Genomic DNA, 21,621 nt, shown 5'->3' with positions numbered 1-21,621 from the left:
GTGCTTGCTAATGAGCAAGACTGTAAACCACCCTTTCTTCCAATCAGATAGGATGGTAGGTAAGCTTGCATTGGTGTCTTTGATGTGGACTTCTAGATCTGAGCGCAAGCTCCATTACTAGCTGCCTATCGTAGAGTTCCAAGGTTATGCAAGCATCGTAATCACAAACCAATCCCTTCTATCTGCGAAAACTTTGAGCACCCCAGCTTGCCACAAACCAACACTGGAAAGATTGTTTTCCATGGAACAAAGGTTTAAAAGACGCATTCTTCATTCAACACAAGAACTGGCATTAAATGCGAATGAGGATGCAGCTTGTGCTGGATACAAATGTCAAAACGGAATTATTGAGTGCTTCCACATAAATAGACATACTTTTGACATACCCCAGTGTCATTTACACTAACCTTAAGCCACTTCCTTGCAGCTTTAGGGGGATTTTTCTGTATGGCAGTTGCTTCTTACATTACATACTAAACAACAGGGGTTAATAAAGGCCTCCCGGAAAAGCAGGCCTCAAGGTTGGCAACAATAAGATCCGCCATTACTTTTCTCACCTCAACAGTCCCGCTTCCAACATGTGGACTCAGCACAACATTATCCAGATCAAACAACTCCGCAGGAACATTAGGCTCATTCTCAAAAACATCGAGGGCAGCTGCACCAAGGCGGCCCTCCTTAAGAGCCGCAACAAGCTCAACTTCATGTATTACAGAGCCACGTGCTATATTCACAATAGTTCCCTTTGGTCCCAATGCATCTAACACTTCTCTACCAATCATATGCCTTGTTTCATTTGTCAGAGCACAAGAGACAAACATTACGTCACAATTCCTAGCTAGTTCCAAGACATCTGAATAGTATGTGTAAAGCATGTCTTTCTTCTGTGATCGACCTTGATATGAAACTGTGCACCCAAATGCTTCAGCTCTCCTTGCAATAGACAATCCAATTTGTCCAAGACCCACGATGCCCACTTGCCGTCCGCTTGCCTACACAAGGCACAGTTGAGCATAAGGGCCATAGAATATAATCAAGGTCTATGCAGTAGTTTGTATGCCAGTAGTATTGTCTGACAATGCAAATACCTATCGAAAGAATGCTAGGAAAAATGTTCTCTTCCCACCTGAAGGTGGTGGCTTCCTGTAGATGGTCGCATTTAATCCTGATTTCCTCAGCTAGAAATAAAGTGGATTTTTAGAGTAGCTTGCAAGTACAGTTTCAGTATACCTTCAGCTTATGTTCTTGTTTGCATATCGCACATTCATGTTAGAAAATATTTGAAATTCGATGACATTTATATTGTTGTTTATTGGCGGGGGGGGGGGGAGGGGGGGGGCGGGGGGGGGGGGGGGGGGGGCTGGTTTTTGGGGTAGATCTTTGTTGACATCCTCCACTGCCAGGCCAGAGGAAAGATAGAGATAGATGGTAAAGTTTCTCCCCACTGAAGACCAAACCTGCATGCGAGTTGGAAATATTATATCCCTATTTGCAATGTTAAGTAGTCACAATGGTTGTTTGAAATCAGCTGAAACATGAAAAATCTGTGAGCATCTCAAATGGTAAGAAAAAGACAACAGAATTGCATGCGAGAGGAGAGTTGAAAATGCTCTATCCCTATATGCACTTTTGGGCAGCTATAATGGAACGCTTTTGGATTTGAAAGCATCCTTCAATCTGCTAAAGAAAAAATCTTTCAGCAAGTCAAATGGTAAGACAAACAACATACGCTTAAATTATAACAGAAAGAATTATGACGTTTGTGAGGTGTGGTCCTATTTGCATGAGAGGGGGTCGCAATCTACATCCCTCTTACATAGCTTGATGCCTCTACAAAAATGCCCGGATTCCTTTTGCAAATGCAAGTCGAACTGTGCAGCTTTTGACCTTATGAATATCTCCCACATGCTTTAAAACCATCAGCCCATCATGCATATAGGGGACCAACTCGCATCACTTCCCCACCAACTTCATAGGCGCCCAGCAGTGGTGCAGACCAGTATCTAAACATGTTCCCCCACACATGCACGCAAATCCATACACTTGAGCTGCATACATTTTGTAATTTAAAGAATGAGGGTAGATTAGGACAAGGAGATAGATTTAGCGAAAAGGCAAGAGAGAGGGAGAGATAGGAAGGGAGGGGTAGAAGAAAGAGAAAGTGGAGACAGCGTGAGTGGATGGTGGGGGGGGGGGGTGTGTGTGTGTGTGTGTGTGTGTGTGTGTGTGTGAGAGAGAGAGAGAGAGAATGTGAGTCGCAGGTTGGGAGAGAAGGAAGATGAAAGTATATTAGGATGGGATGTCACATCAAAATGTGGCTACAAGAGTGAGGAGGGGATTATATGGACCCTTCCAGATATCCGCACTTTTGACCTCTCTAACCTCCTCATTTTTCCCTAGGGCTATCACTAACTTGGACCATTTTACCTCCATTATAGCCATCCCTTTCTCAGGAATTTTTGCCTCCAAATGTTGACTCTGGCTGTCACAAAACGAATGCCAAAACAGCAATGTGCTGTTGAGCGCCTGACAAAATATCCAGAACAGAAACTGCTGCGGATCAGCCTGGCAACAGATCAGGGAACTCCTGCATAATGTTCTCCAGCTGCCAAAAATTTTCATCCTCCTGTAATCCATGAGGTATAAAGTGTATATTTTGTTATAGAGTAGTTTGTCTCTAAAACACACAATAATGTAGTGTCAGAATTTCAAGTGCTGAATCATGCACCTGTGCACAGCAGATAATGAAGATGTATCCACTTGTCTTTTGGGATGGGTAATGAAGGTAACAAACCAGCTGGAAGTTTGCTGTCCAATTTATGTGCTGACATGGCAAGCATTCAGTACATTATTTCACTCCAAAGACAACTTTCCCCTTTCTAGTAAGTCATGCACAAAGAAGGAAATCGCCAAAACTGCCGCATATACTCCTAGACCATGCCAGTCCATGTCTGCATAAAAATCGGCCAAATATTGCTCCAAGATGAGCGAGAAACAAAAGTGGTAACCATTGAACTTTTAAACTGCTCCCATGTGGTGGGTTTATATGGGGAATCTCTCATGTAGCACCACAACTACGGGCAGTCACAGATGTATGCCAGCAAAGATTATATGTTCCATATCAATGGGATAGAAGCTTTGGATAAGCAAGACAGCATGGCAAGATCCAAATAAGCAGGATGGCGTGGTAGGATCCAGATAAGCAAGATGGCATGGCAATCTGAGTTGACTTGTTGAAGAGGAAATCAGGGGGCACTGACCTGGCAATCCGTGACATCATGTGGAACCTGGGGATTGTGTGCTACGTCAAGAGACGGATGGAACCTTAGAAAACAGCAATGGAGCACTGGCAAGAGGGGAAATTTTCTGCCTAACTATTTCTTTCCTTGCCTTGTAAGTTTGGCAATGGCAATATGCCTTGTGGGGGACGTGCTTGATGATGCTGGTCTAGTGCTATTGTCTTGCAACAATCAGACAGTTTGGCTTCGGATAGCATTACAGGCCCCTTTGGCATGTATTATCGCAGGTGTTTTATGTCTTTCAGCCAATGCCTCATCTTCAATCTGTAGACCGTCTCAAAGACTGGTCCCTTCATTCGATCTTCCTTGTATTAAAAACAAAACAAATAAGCCTGCTCCTGTTGCTCAGGATAAAGGCAAGGCAAAGATTGCCCCTACATCAAATGGTAATTCCCAATTGTCTCTAGCAGCTCAAGCAAAATCAAGGAACAAATCATCAACTGAAGGTCGGCAAACCCAAGGAAAATCATATCGGCTAGGAGGCCACTTCAACCTCATGCTTGGATGGGTGCTTCATTATTGCCTAGCCCTCAGGATCATTCCTTGGATCCTGAGGTAGAAATGCAATCTTGATCTCTAGCTTGGGTGTTATGCATTTGTATATACTTGTACAACTGTAAATACGTTGCCAAAACTATAGTGCTTGACATATAATGCATAGGGGTTGTGTGATTTGAGTAAATGGAAGATCATGTGGGCATATATCAATAAAGTGCAGCCTCATATCATAACCAGCATGGTTATGCAGGTCAGACAACTTTATGCGGGTCATCAATCCTTCTCTGGAGTAGTTCTGCTTGTGAAGCATGAACTTCAGCCTATTGTGTGCCGGGTTAAAAAGTTGGATGGTACTTGGATCAAATCCAAAGCAAGTTGAAGGCTCGTGTTTCTCATTTTTCTCGACATATTGAGCAGGCCAATCCTCCATCACAAGATGTGATTTCAACCCGACAGGAACAACTTCGTTATGTCACTCCAATTCTAATGTCCACAACAGGATATGCACCTTGAGCTTCCCTTCACGGAGAGTTGAAAGATGCCTTCCGTGCTTGTGGCAAATGGAAGAGTCCTGGATGGGATGTTCTGACGGTGGAATTTTATTTACAATATTGTGATGCCATATCACCTACAATATTGTATATGGTTAATCTTGCATAGAACATGCAACAGATGCCAGCCAGTATTGATAAAATTATTCCATATATATACCTTTGTAAGACTAGAAGTCCAATCATACAAATTTAGATTTTTTGTTGTTCTAAAGATCAAAAATCTACACAGAAAATAAAAGAGAAAATGAAAAAGCCAACCTGGGACAGGTCAACCGACCAACTCGTTCGGGTTAAACCAACCAGCCAGCCAAAGGAGCAGACCAACTAACAAGGGGCCCCTCCTATAAATTTGGTACGCCATTATTCAGCGGGTTTTCACAGCAGAAGTTCCAGCACATCTCCTTTGCATTCTATTTCGCGTTTCTGCTCTCTCTCCTTTCGCATATTTCCCCTATCTACATTCATAAGACTAGAATATATCCCATCCTACTCTACGTTCATAAGACTAGAATATTTCCAATCTTACAAATTCAATTCGTCGGACCTCATCAGTACCCAAGCATAAGCGGTCATATTTGGCGTATTATCAATGTTAGCTCGTAGCCACGATGTTAAGACAGAGTGAAAAACTATGTACATCAAATGCTTTACATGCTGATGCTACCAGCTTGTGAGTGCGAAACGATTGGCCGGGTGACCTCAGCTATGGCAGAGAATGTCAGAGTTCATGTCGATGTTTTTGATTGAGGATGTCATGTTGGATGTACTGGGAATGAAGTGAACAGACCTTGCTCGTCAGGCTGAATTGTGGTTGGAGAGGCCATAAACCCTGGCGCACGTAGCGATCAGCGGCGCAGATCCGGCGGGAGACGGCCAACATGAGAAGGAGGGCGAGGTCAGCGACGTCATCGCTAGACACAGCGGGAACGTTAGTGACGGAGATGCCGCGAAGGCGGCAGAGGGGGAGGTCGACTTTGTCGACGCCGACGCCACCACAAGCAACAATGCGGAGGTTGGGGAGGGAGAGGAGGAGGTCGGAGGGGGCGTGGCCAGTGACGAGGGCGAGGATGGAGGAGGAGTGGGAGGCGAGGAAAGCAGCGGGATCGGGGGAGCGGTAGAGGTGAAGCACTGTGAAGCGTTGCTCCAGGGAAGGCAGCAGCGTCGGGGCAAGGATGAAAGGCGCAAAGGTGAGTAGCACGCACGGCTTGGCTTCGTCCGCAGACACTGTGCTGCTCCCGTCCGCCATAGCCATCGAGTCAAAAGGCTATGTCAATCGAGATGGAGATGGAGATGGAGATGGAGATGGAGACGGAAACGAACGTTTCTTTCCTACTGCATAGTCATAAATCATTCATAAGGCCTGGCTGAGAGAGAGAGAAGGGGGGGAAGAGAGACAGAGAGAGAGGAGGGGGAGGGAGACAAGGGGGGAAGAGAGAGAGAGAGAGAGAGAGAGAGAGAGAGGAGGGGGAGGGGGAGAGAGAAGTGAAACAAGATGAATTTCATGCATTTGGCCTCCCTAAAATTGTGCGCAAAAAAGAGGCGAATTGAAAGCTGAGAGAGAGAAGAAAAGAAGAAGAAGAGACCGAGATGGGAGGATTTCAAGGGATACAAATAGCGTAACTATTAGCAAGGGTTAAGTGAGAGTGTTGAAAATAGGAGGGAATGAATCACTCAAACCTCCACCCAAGATCTCTCCCACTCTTTTCTACACTTAACTCAGATAACTGATCACAGATGCAATAAACACTCACTCAGAGATAACTTAAACAGAGAGAGAGAAAGAGTATATTCATCCACCGGAAGGTGGGCAGAAACTAGCTCCAAGGGAGCAATACAAAACTCAGGGAAGTGCTGAGGAAAACTGATGGAACTCTCTCTGTCAAACTGAACCAGCTCTGAGTGCATAGCACAGCTTAGGAAGGAGGCTTTCTGTCTTGCATTGGATGCTGGAATGACTGAAGGAGTGGGCCTTTTATAGGCATTGCCCAAGCCCTTTAGGTTGGCCGACCAGCAGGGTCGGTACCCTGTCTGGTGGCCGACCAGAATGCTCTGAAAATCCGACCAGGGTTGGCCCTGGTCGGTGGCCCTGGTTGGGCCGACTGGGCCTCCCACAAGCCCCTATAAAAGAGTGCCTTGTGCAGCCAGTCAGTGGGGTTGTAGACGCCTCCAAGGGAGGCACAAGGCCCCCCCTATTTCTCTGCTGTTGCAGGTAGCAACCAGCCTATGTGCTGGTTGCCTGGGTCTCTCTTTTTCCCAGCCCTCCTACCTCTCCCTGCCCCTTGTCCCCTCAAATCCACAGTGAGTCTCTAACACCCCCCCTCAATGTCACAACTGTGGGCCAATCCCCATGCGTTTGATGAGGTGCTCCATCTGTTCTCAAGGGAGTGCCTTCGTGAAGAGGTCGGACAAATTATCGGCCGTCGAGCAGTAGATAAGCTCGATCACGTGGTCGATGATGAGCTCTCGAACAAAGTGGTAATGAACTTCGATGTGCTTGGTCTGCGCATGGTACACTGGATTCTTGGCAATGGCTATGCAACTCTGATTGTCGCACATCAGCACTGTTGCGTCCTCTTGACACACGTCCATGTCCTCCAGAATCCACCTCAACCACAATGTCTCACAAGCTGCTGTACACGTGGCTCTGTACTATGCCTCTGTAGATGAAAGGGCCACTGTGGGTTGCTTCTTACTTAGCCAAGAGATGGCACCAGATGCAAGTAAGAAACAATAGCCTGTTGTCAATCTTCTGGTGTCAGCATCACCCGCCCAATTACTGTCACAGAACCTGCCTAGTTCGATGCCTTTGGTGTAGGTGATCCCATAGGTGCAAGTACCCTTTAAATACCTCAGCACCCGTAAACCTGCATCCCAATGACTCTTCTTGGGAGAAGCACAGAACTGGCATAATAGCCCAACTGCATAACAAATATCAGGTCGAGTATTGGTGAGGTAAAGCAAACTTCCTACCAATCGTCGGTACAATGGAGTATCGACCGGGTGTGATGTGTCGTGAACACTTAGCTTGAGCCCGACCTCCATGGGAGTTAATGCTATCCTGCAATCCTTCATCTAAAATCTCTTCAGAAGTTCTCTGCAATATTTCTCCTGTGAAATGAAGATCCTGTCTTTGGCCTGCTTTACTTCAATCCCAAGGAAGTAATGTAATAACCCAAGGTCAGTCATCTCAAACTCAGACATGAGTAGCTCATTGACCTGTGAAATCTTCTTGACATGATCACTTGTCAAGATAAGATCATCAACATAGATGATGAGTACCAGTCACAATCCCTTCTCAATGAACAAGTAAAGGTTTGCCTCAGAAGGACTCCGACTTAGCCCTATCTTCTAAAAGAATACATCAATCCTTTGATACCAAGCTCTGGGGGCCTGTTTCAGCCCATATAACACCTTCTTCAACCTGCAGACCTTTAATGGGGACCCTGGATCTTGAAAGCCCGGTGGCTACTCCACGTATACCTCCTCCTCTAGGGTTCCATTAAGGAATGCGGACTTCACATCCATTTGAAAAATAGGCCACTGGAATTGGGTAGCAAGGGCAATCACTATCTGAATAGTAACCATGTGGGCTGTGGGAGCAAAAGTTTCATCAAAATCCAAGCCTTTAGTTTGAGCAAAACCTTTGACCACTAACCTTGCTTTATACTTATCCAAGCTGCCGTCTGATTTGTATTTAAGTTTGTATACCCACTTAGTGCTGATGGCTTTCCGTCACGGGGGCCTGGCCACTAAGTCCCAGGTATTGTTCTTCAGGATAGCATCCATCTCTACCTTCATGGCAGCGTCCCATTGTGGATTGTCCTTTGCCTCCTCAAAGGTCCTTGGCTCGTCAAGCTGAGCCACTAACGCAAAATTCATGGATGGGGTCTTTTGAAGACGTTGAGACTACCACAATCCGGAACTGCTACTCTCAGGTAATTCGGTGACCCGAGACTCTTCCAATGTCCATAGGTACCATTGGGGCAACTTTTTATGCTTCTTTGTGGGAGGAGGAACTGGAACTTCTTCCGAAACATCCTGCTCTTCCTGAGATCTTGTGGAACATCAGCTTCTGATTTGGCCACCTCTTGGATGGTCAACCTGGGGCGGGGTGGGTTCGGGGGTTGAACAATCTCATCCTCCTCAATCTGCGGCTCCTCCTAGGGTTCAAGTTCCTTTTTCTCGAAGACAACATCCTGACTGATGAGGATTTGCTTCTTTACTGGGTCGAAGAGTCGATAGGCCTTGGATTCTTCGCTATACCCAACAAAGATACATTTTCTGCTCCGGGAATCAAGCTTGGTCCTATCTTCCTTGTGCACATGCACCCATGCGTTAGAACCAAAAATGCGAAGATGAGTAATAGAGGGCTTCTTACCATAAAATGCCTCATGTGGAGTCTTGTCCTTGACGGCCTTCGTCTTGGTCCTGTTGAGAATGTGTACGGCTATGATAGCTTCACTCCAATAGGCTTTAGAAAGGTTCCTCCCTCGGAGCATAGCAAGCCCTGTCTCTGTGGTGGTTCTATGCTTCCTCTCGGCTACCCCGTTTTGCTGAGAAGTATGTGTGGTGGTGAGTTGTCGCTTGATCCCGTGCTTGCGACAAAATGTGTTGAACTCATTTGAGGTGAATTCTCCCCCCCGTCTGTGCGAAATGTCTTGACATCTTCCCCTGTCTCCTTTTCAACTCTGGCCTTCCAATCCTTGAACTTCTCGACTTTTTCGCCAAACAATATACCTAGGTCATTCTACTGAAATCATCCACAAAGAGAAGTGAATACCTGGATCTTGCCCACGATGCTATAGAGATTGGACCACAAATGTTGGCATGAACCAACTCAAGTGGTTTGCTGGCCCGAAACGAGGGCTTGTGGGAATTTATCCCTATGCTGCTTGCCTTCTAGACAAGGCCTACAGACATCATCCTTGCCTGTAATTGGTGGAAGTCCATCCACCATCTTCGACTTTGACATTTCAGCCAAGATTCCATAGTTGACATGACCGAAGCGCTCATGCCAAAGGTTGGACTTTCCATCGTCTTCATGAACTAACATTGCACTGAGACGGTGTAGTCCATTCTCTTCAACGCCTTGAGCCACCATCTGTCCATTTGCTTTGGATGTCACGGTGACCTCAAGTGCCATCTTGAAAGAGAACTGCCATGTTGTTTTTGTCCATCTGACTTACAGACAGTAAATTGTTGCAAAGGTTGGGTACATAAAGTACTCCAGAGATATCCTTCTCCTCACCCGCCGTTGTAATGAAAGGAATGCTACCGATGCCCTTCATAAGACACGTCCGGCTATCCCCGACATAAACTTTGGAATCCGAGTGTGTAAATCCGAGTGTGTACTTTCCATGGTTCATAACCAAGTCCTTCTGTTGGACATGTGCTTGGAAGCACTGTTATCAACATACCAACCCTCTTTACCTTCACTGACTGCATATGCTGAACAATGTTCACTGATTAAAAACAACTATCCAGTCGTCACATTGGTAGAATCATTCTTAGGCTCTTCTTTGTTCTTGGCTTCTCTCTTCCGCTTCTGATCTGCTTTCTTCTTTCGGCATTCTTTGGTGGAGTGGCCAAGCTTTTCACAGTAATAGCACTTCATTTTCTTCTTATGATCAGCGTCCTCTGACTTCTTGGAATCCTTTGGCTTGCCTTTTCCAGGCTTGTCTTTGGCCACCAATGCCTTCTCATCGGTTTGCGTAAAGAGTTTCTCTCGAGCCTCCTCCTGAAGCAGGAGTGGGCCAAGCTCCTCAAAGGTGATTGGCTTAGTCCGTTGACCCGCAGTGACCATAGTCATAAAACTTTTGAAACTCCGTGGCAACTTGTGGAGTCTGAGCAATGCCAATCGACTCATGTCCACCTTCTGACCAACTGCTGCGAGCTGGTCCCGCACGACTTTCACCTTTGTCAGATGGTCATGCACACTATCACCCTGATTCATATCAAGATTATAGAGCTGATAATGAAGAGTAATGATACGGGTTGTATTATCGGTTTCCTACAGCTCCTTCAATATGGCCCATGCCTCTAAAGACATCTCTGCCAACTGGATATGAGGAATCATAGCATCTGCTATCGTGCCAATAAGCATTGCTAAGGCTTGAGCATCCCTCTCCTCCCATACACAGAGTTCATCTGCATCTGCTTCAACTAGAACTTCACCTCTTTTGTCCACAATGTCCTCCGGCTTCTCCTCGGTCCCAATCACTATCTTCCACAACTTCTGTGCCAACAGATGGCTTCGGATCTTGACTTTCCAAATTGGATAGTTCGTGCCATCAAGCTTTCCAGCTTCACCAAAATTGGGTATAAATGAAGAAGGAAGATGACTGGATAAGGAGAAAGGACGAGCAGTGGGTGTAGAGGCTTCTGAACACTGATCCATCTCGGTGAATAGCAAATTGAAAAACTGAAACAGAAAAGATGTATTGACCTCTTGTGCTAGCCTGAGCTGAAAACAGAATCGCCTTACTACCAAGGGACTCCTTCCTTCAAAGTGTGCTTTGATGAAGAAGAGTTGAGAGCCTATGGCTCTGATACCATGTTGAAAATAGGAGGGAATGAATCACTCAAACCTCCACCCAAGATCTCTCCCACTCTTTTCTACACTCAACTCAGATAACTGATCACAGATGCAATAAACACTCACTGAGAGATAACTTAAACGGAGAGAGAGAGAATATATTCATCCATCAGAAGGTGGGCAGAAACTGGCTCCAATGGAGCAATACAAAACTCAGGGAAGTGCTGAGGAAAACTGATGGAACTCTCTTTGTCAAACTGAACCAGCTCTGAGGCACAGCCTAGGAAGGAGGCTTTCTGTCCTGCACTGGATGCTGGAATGATTGAAGGAGTGGGCCTTTTATAGGCACTTCTCGGGCCTTTAGCTTGGCCGACCAGCAGGGTCGGTACCCTGTTTGGTGGCCGACCAGAATGCCCTAGAGATTCGACCAGGGTTGGCCCTGGTCGGTGGCCCTGGTTGGGCCGACTGGGCCTGCCACAAGCCCCTATAAAAGGGTGCCTTGTGCAGCCAGTCCATGGGGCTGTAGATGCCTCCAAGGGAGGCACAAGCTGCCCCCTATTCCTCTACTATTGCAGGCAACAACCAGCCTATGTGCTGGTTGCTTGGGTCTCTCTTTTTCCTAGCCCTCCTACCTCTCACTGCCCCTTGTCCCCTCAAATCGGGGGCTCACAGGTGGGCATAGTGAGTCTCCAACAGAGAGTGTGGGAACGAGACAGTGAAGATGCAAGAAGAAGAAGAAGACATAGCAAGAAGGCATAGAGAAAGATCCAAGCATAAGCTGCCTTGATGTATGCATTTAATTTAGTTATATAGGCTCAATTATAATAGCTCATGCCATTAGTACAGACTAAGAAACTAGCCAATTGTGAGCGATGAAGACATTCGAGCCATTGCAAGATCAAAATATTTCAAATGCAAACCCGAGTATTTAACCATCTCTACATGAATTGGCAACAAGGACATGGCCAAATGTTAAGATTAGACGTAAAATTGATGGTAGAGAAACTTTTCCCTCAAGTATTGGGAGATCCAATAGGTCAATGGGAAATATTTGCTAAGGTGATCAATGTCACCTTGCCTGTCGATGGAGAGGAGAAGCTTGCACTCTTTATGACTAAATGGAAGGTGTTGCAAGTTTCTACTCAAAGAAAAAATATAAAGGAGAAAGGGTAGGAAAGGCAGTAGCTAGTGCCTTAGTCCATTTCACCAAGATGGCTAGTGTGCTAGATGCAAATGCCAATCCGGTCTAAGCTTTAAGGGAGAGCACAGATACAACTATGTACAGTAGATGTTGACATCTGCTCTTACACAATGCACTTTCCATTGGAAGCGCTAACCATGCATGAACCAGTGGGGGCAAGGGAGTGGAAGGAAAGGCTTTTCAGATACAAGTTGTGGGTGACAACAGTGGTCCATAAAGGTGTCTGTCGGGCATTAGGATGCTCACACACCCACAAGCTTTGGGTTGTCACTCAATTTTTCAACGGAAGTAAGTGTGCACAATATGCTGATGTGTCTCCCACAGTGCTAGGGAACATATGTGAGATGGGTTAAGTCCATACATCCAAGAAAAGAACCTCACTTTGACTAGAACTTCCCATTCACTGAGTTTTCAAAAAGGTTGTGTACTATCAACATGCTTTGTCTATTGCTACTGCTATTGCCAGTGCTTTGAGAGTAGTCCACAAACACAGATTTGCTCACACTAACCTACAGGTAACCAACTACATATTGGATTTCATAGGGGATGATGAGTCGGTGTGAGTAGGAATCATTAATTGGGGAAGAAGCCTCCATGGGACTAAAGGCAAGTTTTTGTAATACGTGAATCATGCTCCTCCAAAGGCATTCCATGGTTTGCGCTAGAGTTGTATACCATTCTGAATGCATGTCTAAATCCCAAGGGTGCATGTTGATGGCTTAATGCCTCAAATTATTTGATGCATGCAATGAACTTAATCAAATTGATTGTTTCAGAATTGAAAACACAAGCTCATGAACTTAGCAACTGAGACAACAAATGAGTGAATAACTCTCACAAAAGAACACTCCAAACTTCTATCAAACTGAGCTCATCCCTATGGGGCTTGTTGCTCTTTACAATGATCATAAACAACCACAAAGGCTTACAACTCACTCTCAAAATGATGACCTCTACATGCAATATAAACTATAGCACCACTTAGAGCTTGTCCTCTTGCATTGTATTTGGCCAATCGACCTTGCATACACACCAAGAGTCCTCCACCTCCCCGAGTGCATGGGAGTCGACCTTCAAACTAGCTTCTGGAGTAAGCAAGGACTAGGGAGACCCTTCTTAACTTCTTACTAACAATGCAAATCCATCCACATGGTCTCCCATGCATGGACCAATCAAACTACTACTTAATACTTCATTTCAATGAATGAGCACTCAAATTTTATGACCACTAACCCTAAGTTACCCATGAGGATGTCTTGCTCACAATCCCACCCTCAGGTGAAATGGGTAAGAGTACAAAATCAAAACCAATTCTCACAAAGAGAAACTCACTAGCTTACAAAGAGCTTGAATGTTCAGTGCTCACAAAGAGCGTCATCACCAACTGCTCACAAAGAGCTAAGTAAGATTGCTCACAAAAGGGCATGACTTCAAAAAGCAAAATCTTGATCATGAACAATCCACCTCAACCAACACCAATGTCTCCTTCTTGTTTTCTTCTTCCACTACTAATGCCTTGTCCATGATCGTCTTCAACTGCTCGTCTCGTTGTTTTGTGTAGCACAATTTCTCTAAGTGTCTCTCTTTCCGATAGTAGTTGCATCTTCTAGTTTCACATGCAGTCTTCTTCTTCTTCTCATCAATTGCAGCATTGCCAAACAATGGACTATAATTGTGCTTTTCTTCACTCATCAGCATCCCTACACAGTCAAGAAAATCTAAGTCATCATCAAGATGTAATATACGAACTATTTCTCCATATTGCTCCGTGGGTAGACTTCTCAATGAGATGGCCTTCATGTCTTTGTCCTCAAAGCCTGTCCTCAACATGCTCCAAGATCACTAAGATGCCTGAGGAGTTCTTGTATGCGATTTATAAATACTTGTAATGTCTCTGATTCATCCATCTTAAGGTCAAATAAATCTTGCTTTAGATTAGACTTTGAATGCTTCATACGAACACCAAAAAGGGTCTCCAGAGTCTACCAGTTCTCAGTTGCGGTTGCTTTCACATCAAGAAGATGAAAGTAATCAGGCCCTAGAGCTCTTCCCATGAAGCCTATTGCTTTCTTGTATTTTTGCTCCAAGAGAGGTATCTTGTCAGCTTCAAGAGAACGTTCTTTTGCCTTCTTTCTCGTGCCAACCACTACACGCCACAATCCTTTCTGCATGAAAAGCAAATGTGTGGCCAATTTCCATGATGCAAAAATTTTTCCATAAAAGGTTACCAGAATAGCTCAATCCTTATCCTTCTTGGATGGATCCATGCTCATAGTCTTTGAGGGTTGAGAAGAACTCTGAAGCAAGATTCTACAAGTATGTGTAGGGAAGTTCTTTGATCATGTCGTTTACTCCTTTGTCACTTCACGGTTTTTGTATCCAACCACCATAGTGCAGAAGACCAAGACATGCATATACCACAACAAGAATTATCACGAAGATAGAGTAATGATAACCATGCTCTAATACCGCTGATGGCTTAATGCCTCAAACTATTTGATGCACGACGTAATGAACTTAATCAAACTGATTATTTCATAAATGAAAACACAAGCTTATGAACTGAGAAGTAGTTGATACAACAAATGACTCAATAACTCTCACAAAAGAACACCTCAAACTTCTATCAAGTTGAGCACATCCCTATGGGGCTTGTTGCTCTTTACAAAAATCATAAATAGCCACAAAGGCTTACAACTCACTCTCAAAATGACAACCTCCTCTACATGCAATATGAACTACAGCACTACCTGGAGCTTGCCGCCTCAAAGGATTCAGCCAACCGACCTTGCATACACACCAAGAGTCCTCCACCTCCCTAAGCACGTGAGAGTCAACCCTCAAATCGGCTTTTAGAGTAAGTAGGAACGATGGATGTTTTTATCAAAGGTATATTTATATATTAATATAAATTAATGGCAAAAGTTTTTCAGTTTTTTTTTTAGTTTCACAGTATTGAGAGCATACAGCACAATGTGGTATCTTTTCTTCATTGGGAAGCTCTCCTGATCATTCCGTTGAGGCTTAAGCCTGGCGGTCACGTCGGATGTGTTGGGGTCGATCATCGCCTTTAGATGTCCGTAAGGTGTCGCATTTAGCCAATTCTGATTGTTGTCCTTGTCGAATGCTCCCCAACCTCCCGCTTTGCATTGCATGCTGTTTATCCATTCCACTGCTCGTCCGATAGCCTCTTGCTTCAGGGCCTCGTTGGGTAGCTTTACGGCGCTTAGAGCCATCACTACAACGGCAGTGTAGCCTCCAGCCTTCGCACCATGATTCTTAACGGTCCAATCGCCCTCCTGCAGAATCTGCTTCTGCAAAAGCCAGTTTCCAGCTCGTTGAAGAGCAGGATGGTGAGGTGGAAGGCCTGAATCCACCAGAGAACGCATGACCAATGCCGTCTCCCAGACGCATGATTGCACCCAGTACTCATCTTCAGTCTGTAAAGAGCTCGTTCGGAGCGCTTCAAGGCCACGGTGGAAGACTGGGTCTGAAACGCTGTAACCCAGCATGATCAAGGAGACTAACGAATAGTACATAGCTGGGAATATACCCGCCCAATCACCCGTCTCTTCTTGTCGCTCGGTCACCCTGTTCTCCGCTGCTTTCAATGCTGTCTGTCGGAACGGCACCAGCTTCAATTTTTCCGCCACCTTAAAACCACAATCGAGGTAGATGAAGGCATCCGTCAAGTCACGCCGAAATGGTGGTAGAAGCTTGGCGTGCTTCCTTCCCTCCACATACAAGTCGTCGAGAGAGATTGCTGGATTGGTCGAGAAAACCGGCTTCCGATCGAAGATAATCATTAAAGGTACGGTGCAACTCCGCGACCAGCTAGTCATTTCATAGATGTTCGTGAGGAACCAGTTGGGGAGGAGCATCACCCAGATAGGAAGGGAAGGGATACCACGCCAATCGTAGCAACCGATCAACGCAAGATGGAGATGAGTGAAAACGCGCGCTTTGGTGATGCCACCACGCTGGAGGATGAAAAGACGCGCTCTCTGGAGAGCTGGATCGGCTGTAGAAACATTCATCAGGCGAAGCGCTAAGTAAGCCTCTATGGTGACGCTCAATTCGCCACCATCTCCATAATACAACTCCCAGCTACCATTGCTGCGCTGCCTTTCTCGGATATACTTCTCTGATTTCTTCAAAGGATGTGACTTATCTATACGCAGCACCTTGTAGAGGAGTATCGCTTCGGCTGTTATGGAGACGTTGCTCTCCAGCTCTTGCCACCAGTATCCTTCGGGGTACTGCATGGAGAGAAGGACTCTTGGCTGCGCTTGATAGCTGCGTCCAAGGACAATCCAGGGGTATTTCCTGCTTGTGGAACCGCCTCTGGCTTGAAGGAAAGGTCCTGGTTGTATAGACGCATCGTGTTGAAGAGAGAATAGTGAGACAGAGTGCAAGCTAAATATGGTAAACATGAATGATGAGGGGGCTTCAGGGAATCAGCAGACCAACCATGCTGACCGCATTTCCTTGGTTTGGTTGTAGCATTTAGCGCTGCGTAATGTCGGAGAATCAAGATTGGCGCATTTAGGCGTGATGGAAGAGCGCGAACGCCAGAAAATGCCTAGAATCGAAGATGCCATGCTCGTTCCCGCCCCGCTGGAGACGGAATTTCAGGCTCTTCAGCCGGGCATTTCGGTGCTAGGAGGAGGACTAGCTGCTCAGACCGGTTCGTTCTTTCTGAGCCTTCTGACACGGGTTTCATTAATAGGGTTGCAGCTGGGCGGAGGTGAGAATCAGACACATGGGAACGTCTGTCGGCCTCGCGTTGAACCACTGCTATTGAGCGCTGGCGATGGCGCGGGAATGCACTCTAATTCGGTGCTCCAAAAGTCGCAGAAAAGTCCTTTGCCAGCTGAAAAGCTACGCCACGTCTTAGCATTCCACCTCCCCATTGGAGACAGGATTTTCCTCATTCTCCCCGAGCATTTCGGGGCTACCTTTGCTCCTGCCAATGGTAAGCAAATAGTCGAAAAGATATTTAAATATGATAGTCACTTGACAATGGACTTTGCTCATATACTTGAGCACTTGAGGCAAAGTGGAAAAGTCCACTTCATGACCAAGCACTAACTTTGCATATAGCACTTTCACAAAGTATAGGGGAATATCTCCACGAGCTTTCTTTATGAATATCCTGCATTCTCTTTGATGGCTTGGCTATAATAGTGCCCAATGGGCCATCATCCGTGGTGAATGGAGATAGAGCTCATATCCCATATAGCCATTATATCCTCATTCAAGATGAGGGACTTTACACTTGCATATTTTAAGCCTTTAGGGTTACAGAAAGGACTAGAAATGACAATTGCCTTTGTGTGGTCTCTCCAAATAAGTTATGTGGTGGCATCAACCATGTCCATAAGGAACTTCATCGCTTGACTAGAGCGTGTGCGTGCGTCTTGTGCTTGGTACTTAGCCTGTGTGGATGGTCGAGATGGTGTTCTTGATGATGATGCAATTGTTGTGATTTGTGAACTATGATCCTGAAAAGATAAACCTAATAGCAAAGACATGAGTTCATAACATGAGCCATACATACATTCCAACATTTTGTTCTCATACAATTGTAAAAGGTCATCTTGTGAAATTGTAGTCATACAACCAATGGTGGAAATATCAAACCCTAAACCCTAAACATCCAATCATGTTATCCAACATCGGTCCTATGATCGTATCTTCTCTTCTGCTGTCAGAATCCAGCCAGGCTTGTTAGTTGTGTGAGCGTTCAAGCCTCCTTTCAGATCGTTCCCATGTCTGTCCACTAGAGAGACTCGTGTAAGCATTTCCACTGGACTGGTAGAAGGTGGGAATGCCCTCTTAGATCACATTCCTAGGTGTATGCAGATAAAGAGGAGAAACAAAGATCTCCAGGTGTTCCCTCGCGTCTCAAGAATCAATGACCTGCACAAAACACCTTTTCTTGGCTGAAAGAGTTCTGCTTAATTGTAGCAATGCTGATGGCCAAAGGAGCTCTAGAATGGGCGAGATGCATAGTTTTCAGCTTAACATCGCCAATTTTGGCAATGTTATTTAGGAGGGACCTTCTCTATCCCATAGAGCATGGCAATTCTTTTGCTCGAAGCCTATTTTTTGGCTTTCTATCCCATAGAGCATGGCAATTTTTCTCCTTGAAGCCTATTTTTCAGCTTTCTAAGAATTTTCGTAAAGCTCATTATTAGTGGGACCCTTAACATGGGAAGAATACGATGGGAATGGGAAAAGGTACCATGTGCTAACAAAAAAGGAGCTAGGGATGGGTTTAGGTGGAAGAGGACACATGGCCTCATTTCAATTGTTTAGGAGGTGGGGACCACGTGTGGACAAGGACACATGTCATCCTTCCATGTTTTTGAATCAGTAAAAACGAGAAACCCATTCTGGTTGCCGAGTCTAAAGGCCATGGTCCACGATGGGAGAAAAAGTGGCTACTCCCATTCCAAATCCATCCTTAGTAATGATGACAAAATAATTCCCATCCTAAACCCATGCTAGCCCCATCCATGTGCTAAGGCCCTATCTCTCTATCATGCACAACAACACAAAGCAACTATAGACGCGCTTGGTAGACGCACAAAATAGTGGATGCGTCTATAGGCGTTGCTTGAGTAGAGGAATTACAGGCGCATCTAATAGGGCATCTAATATCTCGTCTATTTGCACGTGTATTAACACATCTATTTGCGCGTTTAAACTGAGAAAATACGGGCTCGTCTAACATTGCGTTTATCAACGTGTCTATTTGCGCATGTATTAAGACGTCTATTTGCGCATCTAAACTGAGAAAATACGGGCTCGTCTAACATTGCGTTTATCAGCGCGTCTATTTGCACGTGTATTAGGGCATTTATTTACGTATTTACACTGGGAATTAGACATGTATTTAGATGCAAACTAGAGAATATAGAAAGTGAGATTTTGGTGTACATCATTGCTTTCCAAACATTGCCCATGATCACCAAAGCACATAATTTTAACAAAAACATCAATGCTTTTTTGCAAGCCCACATATACAAGAATTAAGTGAGGTGAGGAGAATGAGACAATATGTAAAATAGTTTTGCCAATATCAATGATGAGCTACGGTTCAATCTCATCCTCAATGAGATCAACCCTTACCAAACTATCTACTTCAAAATCCAAACAAGTGTTTAGATCTACAAATACATTCAACCCATTACTACTTGTGCTACTCATGTGCTCATCAAAATCAACATCACCAATGGTAGGCTCATCCTCATGGGTAATGGCCTCAATATCTGTATCTCCTATCTCATGATCATCCTCCTCTCTCGTATCACGGTCATCATCATGTCCATGGCCATGATCATCCTCCATACACTCCATATTAGTAAATGTACTATACATCACTTTGGAACGTGGCATAATAGGTATGACATGCCACCATCTATTATTATCCACAATTGGTTAATAGACAACCTAATTCAAACACAAATACAATCATGTTATTTTTCTTGCATCAAATATTTAAAAGCGAGTATTTTTATATGTGTGCATAGTACCTGTTCACATTGTTGCGGTAGTACTAGTGTGTCCTTCCTACTTTGCCAAAACTTTGTGGAGTCAATAGTTACAAAGCCACTTGCATAGCGTTTGATTGTTGCATTAGGGCCTCTTTCCACCACGTCCTTAAACCACTTTACATCCAAAACATACACAAAGAAGCATCGAAAGTCAAGCTTAATAATATCTTGGATTATGCCACAATAATCATCCATGGTTCCATTGGCTCCCTCAAAGTAGCAATGACACCGCAATCTTGTGTGTTTCTCTTATCATCAATCCATTGTGTTCGAAAATGCTTGCCCTCACACCATATAGCATTGAACATAGTGCACTACACCAAGAAAAAATAAATTAAATAAGCAATCAAAATTATTGAAAATATAAAATGATATTGTATGGGATGGAGAGGATGAGTGGAATGGCTCATTGTAAATACCATAGGTATGAATTATAAATACCTTGGTATGGGGTGAGAGTTATTTGTGTATGGGATATTATGGAGTTTTTTAGAAAATAGGAAGAGTGAGTCATATAAAGAGGTGGGCTCATGTCCATGTGTTCCAATAATATAAGAGAGGCCACATGCCAAGAGTGTGGAAGGCATGTGGAGGAGTGTGAAGTCAAGAGAAATCCTTCTAGAATTCCTATGTGGAATAAGGAGGATGTGGACATGTGGAAAAGAGAGGGTCCCTATGGGCTCCATGTGGGGAGACTCTTGACTTTCTCAATATTTTAAGAGTCTTGAGCATCTTGTGATGGGACACATGGCAAGAGTAGCCAAAAAGGACATGGATGGTGACATACGTGCTTATGTGATTGATGGGGAAAAGAATCTACAAGCAACAATTATAAATGGGTGAAGGAGGGTAACAAAATCTCTATAAAAGGAGCCCTCCTCTCCCTTGTTCATCAATCTCTTCCACCATTAGGCCTCATGTTGTTGTAGCTCTAGTCTCCCCAAGCCTCTTCCATGAGCCTTCTCTCCCTCTTGTAGATATTCTCTTATGTAGACTCTTGAGTCTATCTCTCTCTAGTTTATTCTCTCTCTATGAGTAGTCTTGGAGCTTCTACTCCCTCTTGTATGTATGAAACCTCTTTTTCTCCCTTGTGTTTGTAGTGTTTGTAATGAAGGTCACTTCCAATTCTCTCTCTCTTGAGTGTCTCTTTCCTTTTCTTTCTTTCAAAGCCTTAAAATTTCTTTCTATTCGGCTGCTCACTGTGCACACATGGTCCATCTATTTCTCGAGCCACCATGCAAACTTTTTCCTCTCTTCTAGGAAAAATCTATGAGGGGTGGATCGTTGATGAAGGTGGAGTCTTGAGGGAGCATTCTGCTCAGGCGAAATTAGCATGGGTGGAGGGCAGTTTTCATGACAGTTTGACCCCCTATTAGTATTTTGCTTATAACTTTCTGCTCGATAGTCTGATTTTAATAAAATTTATATCAGCGCGAAGCTCTCTTTAAGGCACATGTTTGTATGTGATCAGATCTTGAATCAGATACTGTTGCAAAAAGTCTGATAGTTTGCTTTCATGATAGTTTTTACCCCCTTCTAGTAAACAATCCATAACTTTTTGGCCGCTTCTCTGCTTCTTGTGAAACATATATCAACGCGAAGCTCTCTTTAAGGCACATGTCTTTAGGTGCTTAGATCTTGAATCAGATACTGCTGCAAAATAATATGAGTCTCTATGTCTGACAGTCTGTTTTCATGATAGTTTTTACCCCCTTCTAGTAAATTGTCCATATCTCTTCAACCGTTTGTCTGTTTTCAATGAAACTTATATCAACGTGAAGCCCATACTAAGGCGCATCTCGTTGTGTACTTGAATCTTTGATATCATGTCTCTACTGAAAGTTATAGTCCTCTGTGTCTAATGATAGTTTGTAGAGTGTTTTGAGCTAAGTGTAAAGGTGTCTATGAAGGAGGTGCAATGTTTCCTCGGAATCTACCCATCTGACCTAATCAGCCCCTTCAAACTCCTTGA

The 21,621-nt window shown here is 44.5% G+C and overlaps 1 protein-coding gene and 1 pseudogene across 1 annotated transcript; both read right to left on the bottom strand.

Annotated features, from left to right (window-relative positions):
• Positions 1-278: 278 nt before the first annotated feature.
• On the bottom strand, positions 279-5,703 carry LOC147902409 (glyoxylate/hydroxypyruvate reductase A HPR2-like). The gene is made up of 2 exons (XM_087373837.1): positions 5,139-5,703; positions 279-992 (listed from the first exon to the last, which is right to left on the bottom strand). Exons 1-2 carry the CDS (start codon positions 5,601-5,603, stop codon positions 474-476), a joined length of 984 nt encoding a protein of 327 aa, XP_087229963.1. The 5' UTR covers positions 5,604-5,703; the 3' UTR covers positions 279-473.
• An 8,366-nt stretch (positions 5,704-14,069) lies between these two features.
• LOC147902408 (dammaradiene synthase pseudogene) lies at positions 14,070-16,390 on the bottom strand (annotated as a pseudogene).
• Positions 16,391-21,621: the final 5,231 nt, after the last annotated feature.

This window comes from Dipteris shenzhenensis, chromosome 4 (assembly GCF_047967505.1).
Source record: "Dipteris shenzhenensis isolate YYH24624 ecotype China chromosome 4, Dip_SZ_1.0, whole genome shotgun sequence".
NCBI lineage: Eukaryota > Viridiplantae > Streptophyta > Polypodiopsida > Gleicheniales > Dipteridaceae > Dipteris > Dipteris shenzhenensis.
This window is presented reverse-complemented; position numbering and strand designations above follow the sequence as displayed.

What these genes read in the sequence shown, in the direction of transcription:
- LOC147902409 (XM_087373837.1), bottom strand. Translation starts at nt 5,603, where the DNA reads ATGGCTATGGCGGACGGGAGCAGCACAGTGTCTGCGGACGAAGCCAAG. An exon ending in AATTCAGCCTGACGAGCAAG is followed by an intron (nt 993 to 5,138) that starts GTCTGTTCACTT and finishes TGCCTTGTGTAG; the next exon opens with GCAAGCGGACGGCAAGTGGG.